This window comes from Lactuca saligna, chromosome 3 (assembly GCF_052625555.1).
Source record: "Lactuca saligna cultivar CGN05327 chromosome 3, ASM5262555v1, whole genome shotgun sequence".
In the NCBI taxonomy this organism is placed as follows: Eukaryota; Viridiplantae; Streptophyta; class Magnoliopsida; order Asterales; family Asteraceae; genus Lactuca; species Lactuca saligna.
The window spans coordinates 138,243,397-138,249,077 of NC_136419.1; the positions used below are offsets into that span (position 1 = coordinate 138,243,397).

At 35.2% G+C, this 5,681-nt stretch overlaps 1 protein-coding gene across 1 annotated transcript; it reads right to left on the reverse strand.

The window, feature by feature from the left end:
* Positions 1 to 3,105: 3,105 nt before the first annotated feature.
* Positions 3,106 to 4,489, reverse strand: LOC145036013 (uncharacterized). Its single transcript, XM_078984503.1, has 4 exons — positions 4,434 to 4,489; positions 3,713 to 4,048; positions 3,318 to 3,569; positions 3,106 to 3,199 (listed from the first exon to the last, which is right to left on the reverse strand). The coding sequence occupies exons 1-4, from the start codon at positions 4,487 to 4,489 to the stop codon at positions 3,106 to 3,108; spliced, it is 738 nt and encodes a 245-aa protein (XP_078840629.1).
* Between the last annotated feature and the right edge of the window lie 1,192 nt (positions 4,490 to 5,681).

Consider the following 5,681-nt stretch of genomic DNA (forward strand, 5'->3'; position numbering starts at 1 on the left):
TTATCGGGACCCACATTTGGGCCATTGGAATTGAACTATTAATCATACCTGAGCATACTATGTGATTTACCCAATAAATTGATGGACTTAATGGATTAACTCTTTAATAGGTTAAGTGAGAAACACTTAATCCTAATCGTCATTTTATGTGAAAACCCTAATTTCACTTGGGCTTTATGTTGGTCCTTTCTATTGGGCTATTGTGATTGGGCTATTAATGGGCCATACAAAATCAAGCATATGGACTAGAATAATTTAATGGGATTTAAGGTAAGCGGTTGAAAGATACCGAATGGGTGGCTAGCACCTAGATATACTAAGCAGTTACTGGTTGAAAGATACCGAAGGGGAGGCCAGCACCCAAAGATGCTAGGCAGTTACCGGTTGAGAGATACCGAAGGCACCTAGATATGTTAGGCAGTTACCGGTTGAAAAATACCGAAGGGGAGGCCAACACCCAAATATTCTAGGCATTATGTGTTTATATGGTATGTGGCATGATGGGGGGAACTCATTAATTTTCGTGCTTGCAGTTTTTAGTTTTGGTTTCAGGTACTTCATTTTCGAAGGAAAGAAGTCGGCTCGATCGCAGCGCATCACACTATGTTTTCCACACATGAGATCATTGGGATTATACTCTGATATGGTTTTATGATGAGATGCTTTGACTATTGATGTATTGGTTTTGGCATGATATGTTATTATGGATGTTTTCATATACTCTTAGTTTTATAATAACTTAATAAAAATGAAAAATTTGGTCTTGAATTTAGGGATGTTACAACTATAGCCCAAAGCAACAAGGTCCAAGAATACAACCCAACTGAGGCCCAAACAATGCCAACCCTAAACTGTCCGAGTACACAGGGCGTACTCGGTTGTACGCTAAGCAAACTCACTACATGGCTTATATGCTGCGTATACGAGCTTGTTTGCCCAACCTACTCACTCGTTAAGAATTTTTCCCATTAAGTTCTTAACCAATTAAGTCCAGGGGTCCCAAACACACATCTAAATCATATACGACATATTAATCCATAAACTCGACATCTTGGTGGCTTTTCATGCCCCAAATGGGCCCAAACTCAAAATACGGCAGACTACTTCCATGAAAATGGCCATTACTCATGCATGGTTGGTTTAAAGCTTCAAAGGTTGCAACTTTATGACTCTAGGACTCAAAGAACACGTAGAGTAGCAACTCTAGGATTCATAAACGAAAGTAATCCACAACAGCTCATCCATGGGACTAAAAAGGATCCAAAAGCTAAAACATGGAGATCTAAGCTTCTAAAGATCAAGATCAAGACTTTATACCTTACACAAGCTTGTAATGAAGAAAACAACTCGGATCTACAAGCTTCTCCTTGAACCACCACCTTGATCCAACCTTCTCTTCCATGAAAATGGGCAAACACCAAAAATGCACTAAAGGAACCGTTCAAGTTCAAGAGCACTTAATTATAGGTTATGGTTTCATGGAGGCTGATAAGGGACAAGAGGGAGGCTAATAAAGAAGGTCCTTAAAGCATAATGTTCTTTAAATAGTGCTCAAACCCTACAATTTTTGGTTTTGGGTCTGCACACGTGTTGTGCGTACTCCTTTGTACGTATCGCGTAATTGCATGATACCCTCGTCTAACCTCCACTGGTAGGACCAACGTATGTAGGGGGTACGCCCCGCGTACGAAACCCTTTTAAGCCCAGAATGAAATCAAAGCCCAAGGACTTCTAGGCCTAACAGATAATAATTTAGTAACCAACAATTAAATAATACCTTGAAACCATCGGGCGTTACATAGTGATTGGACAAATTTAAATGCAAAACAATAAAGTAAAACCGACTTGTTTTGTAGTTGACCTCGATTTGTAGAAACCTGCACAAATTTGACTCTTATCTTTAATGGGTTTTTACTTCACTTCCAGTGTAAGTAACAGAGTAAAACCTCAGGATTTAATACAAATTTATCAGTTTTCCAACAACAATGGAAAAAGATAAACACAAAACGAATACTCGGAAACAGAAGAAAGTTGTGACTGCTTGAGAGAGAGAGAGAGAGAGAGATAAAGGAGAGACCTACAAATCTCAGTTGTTTAAATGGGACCTAGGAGGTCATGTTTATAGTGGATGAAAACACCTAGAAGCCCCTTAAAACATATATATTTGGTTAGAATTTGAATAAAATATCGTTGTCTACTCTTATCTAAATTCAAACCTGAGACCAATCTGATCATTCCAGAGGTATCTAGAATCTTTCGTCTTTTCATTGACATAGTCAACGCCATTCAATAGTTTGATCGGGTCGATTAAACTCGATTTGATTGAACCTCACCAAAATAAATGTTTTGTAGCTCCAAATCACACATTCGTGACATCGGCTAGGGCAGGTGTATGTGGGCTTATCCCTTTGATCCACTAAAGTCATTAAAATCCTATTAAGAGAAATTGGTTATAAGCTCAAAAAAGTTTCTCCCCCCACCAATGTGAGATAGAGACTTATCAACTTGCAATATTTCCCTATAGTTTCCAACATATAGGGGTATAAATAGTAGGAGGTCGGTGAATCACTAGTTTGTTTTGAGCACCACGATTATTGATGGAAACGGGTCGTTCGAATCAAGAGCATGAAGGTAAAATTTATGTTCGGTATGCCTTATCAACGACCTAGAGAGAACTACTAGGTTAAATAAATTTAATTTTAGACTACTAGGTGTGGGCAAGATGTTATTACATGTTACTACACCCAAAAGGTTCCATGTGAGGATCCTACTCATACATGGGTGTTATAACACCCAAGGTAGAAATGAGCAACATGTAATAACATGTGATAACACAAATTATTTTCTATTTTATTTTTTACTTTCTTTTTGTTATTTTTCTTTTCTATCTTTCGAATTTGTTTCTATTTTTATATCATAATAATTATATTTATCATATAACTGAAATCATAAATTAAAAATAACATTTGAAAAGTAAAAATAAAATTTTAATAAATCTTAAATTAAAAACAACATTTAAAAAATCACAACAAAAGACAAAAACATTTAAAAACCTAAAAAACAAAACAAAAAAAAATGATAAAACCTACATTTTTTGGCCTAAAACTATTCATCTTCATCTTCGTGACCAACATAGATATAATCCGCCAAGTTTTCACGGAGTTGCTTGTGTTTTCGCTGATCTTGAATATCAACTACTCTATGTAAATATTCCAATGTCCCCGGTTGAAATTGCACATGTCTAGGTTCCGTAGGCGAATATGTTGTAATATTGCGTCCTTTATCTAGCCATATTATGCATTATAATACATGAATACATGATATCTTGTAGATTATCTAACTCATAAGGTCTCGCTGCACGTTCAACTATGTGCCATTTTGATTTCAAAACCCCAAAAGCACGTTCAACGACTTTGCGTGCTCCTTCTTGTCGTCTCTTGAAATATTTGTCTCTTAGATCTATTGGGTGTTGAAACGCCTTAAAAAACGTGGAATATGGTGGATATATTTCATCTGTAAGGTAATACCTAAACTTATATTCATTGTGAAAGGAGCATCCGAAGCTTTTCCTAACAAATGATCGTCAAATATTGGTGATTGATCAAGAACGTTGACGTCGTTGTTAGAACCCACAACCCCGAAAAACAAAATATCAAATCCATAAATCTTGTGAAGCAATAGCCTCTAATATCAATGATAACCACTCGAATACTGGCATTTCCATGCCACGGGGCAATTTTTCCATTTCCAGTGTGTGCAGTCACTGCTCCCAATCATATTCGGAAAACCATGTCTTTCTTCATGTGCAACATATAGTTGTTGCATATCATGCAACGAGGGTTTACGCAAGTATTGGTCACCGAAGGTTACGACAACACCTCTTGCCAATAAATACAACCTTTCTCGTGCGGTCCTCTCAGACATTCTCATATAATCGTCAACAGAATCGGACGACTCCCTCATTACCATAAGTTTAATTGCAGCAACACAATTCAGCAACCCTGTGAAGCCTCGTTTAGCATCGTATCTCAATTGGAAAAGTTCGTACCTAAATATATATTAAACATATAAAAATTGTATTTATTTTATCTAAAAGTGACATTTATAAATTAGAAAAGTTGAAACAAATGATACCTAAATATATATTTAACATTTAAAAATTGTATTTATTTTATCTACAAGTGACATTTATACATTAAAAAAGTTGAAACAAACGATATCTTGCTTCCATGGCGTTGGATAACCTTTCAAACACATTTTTTTCCCAAACCAAACCTTCTTTTGAAATCGCTTGGCTGGTAGATACAATTATCCGCAAAGTAATCATTAACTAGCCATCTATGTCCTTCCTCACGATCTCTGTTTAACGTAGTGGAGCTGGATCTGACTATAGTAGTATGTTTGTATAATATCAGTACACCAGACTCACAAACATATCGTCTTCATCGTTATCATCGTTGGATGGCTGGACTGGATCAATACGATTCATATTTTCGTTTTGAATTATTGAAAGAAATATGTAATTGACAGAAAGTTATATTTTGTAGGTAAAAATGATATAAATTATGGCTATATTATAGTATAAATAAAACTTGATTTTTTTTTAGTATGTTACCGTTTTAAAACGATCCATATTGTGAGCGTTGAAGGAAAAAATATGTAAAAAATGGGAATTACCTCTCGTGTTTTTATGGGCGCTGTCACCTCAACGTAACATCGTATGGCGTTGCTTATACCACATAGGCAAATTGTTGATGTCTTTAGGTTATTTGTTTTAGGTTATTTGTTAGTGGTAAATTATGTAAATTCGGCTTGGAGTATGCCGAACTTTGTTAAATCTTTAAATGTGGTATTATTTATAAAGAATTTGGGCCACGACGAAATGGAATTAGTTTGCTTTTGTTTTCAGCCCAAATTCAAGGTTTTGGATTGGAACTGTAATATATGAACTTGACGGGTGCTAGTCTAAACCATTTGGTAAACGTTTTGTGATTTTGTGTACAAAACAGTTTTTAAGTAACTAGTTTACATGGCCCATTTTAGACCAAAAATTAATTTGAGTCCGACAAGAACTTTCGGATCCGGATTCGAAGGTATCTTCAGTCTTCACGAATTCTAGAGGGCATAAACCACTTCTTTAAAAAACCGGTCCCATTTTGAAACCTTTTATTTATATTTTTTTTTTTCCATTTCGGTTTTGGTTTTATCGGAACAGCTTTGGGCGATTTTCTGTATTGGCATCGTTATGGGCGCTACCACCTCAGCGTAACGCCGTATGGTGTTGCCCATACCGCACGTTCTTATGTTAATGTTTTTAGGTTATTTGTTAGTGGTAAATTATGTAAATTCAGCTTCGAGTATGCGGAACTTTGTTAAATCTTTAAATATGGTATTATTTATAAACAATTTGGGCCACGACGAAATGGTACCTTAAATCATTAACATAAGACCAAAACCGGTTTTAGTATCGGTTAAATCTTTTTTTTTTTAATCACTTTATTGTTTAATCCATAAAAAACCTATTAATATTTTACGAAATTTAACTATTACCAAGATATTAATTTTAATACATAATAATAACATTTTTTGAACTTAAAAATAGATGAAGCTTAGTTGTAGCTAAGAATTACCTAAAAATATAAACGCCTAAATTGAAATAATAGGAACTACATCTAAAAGAA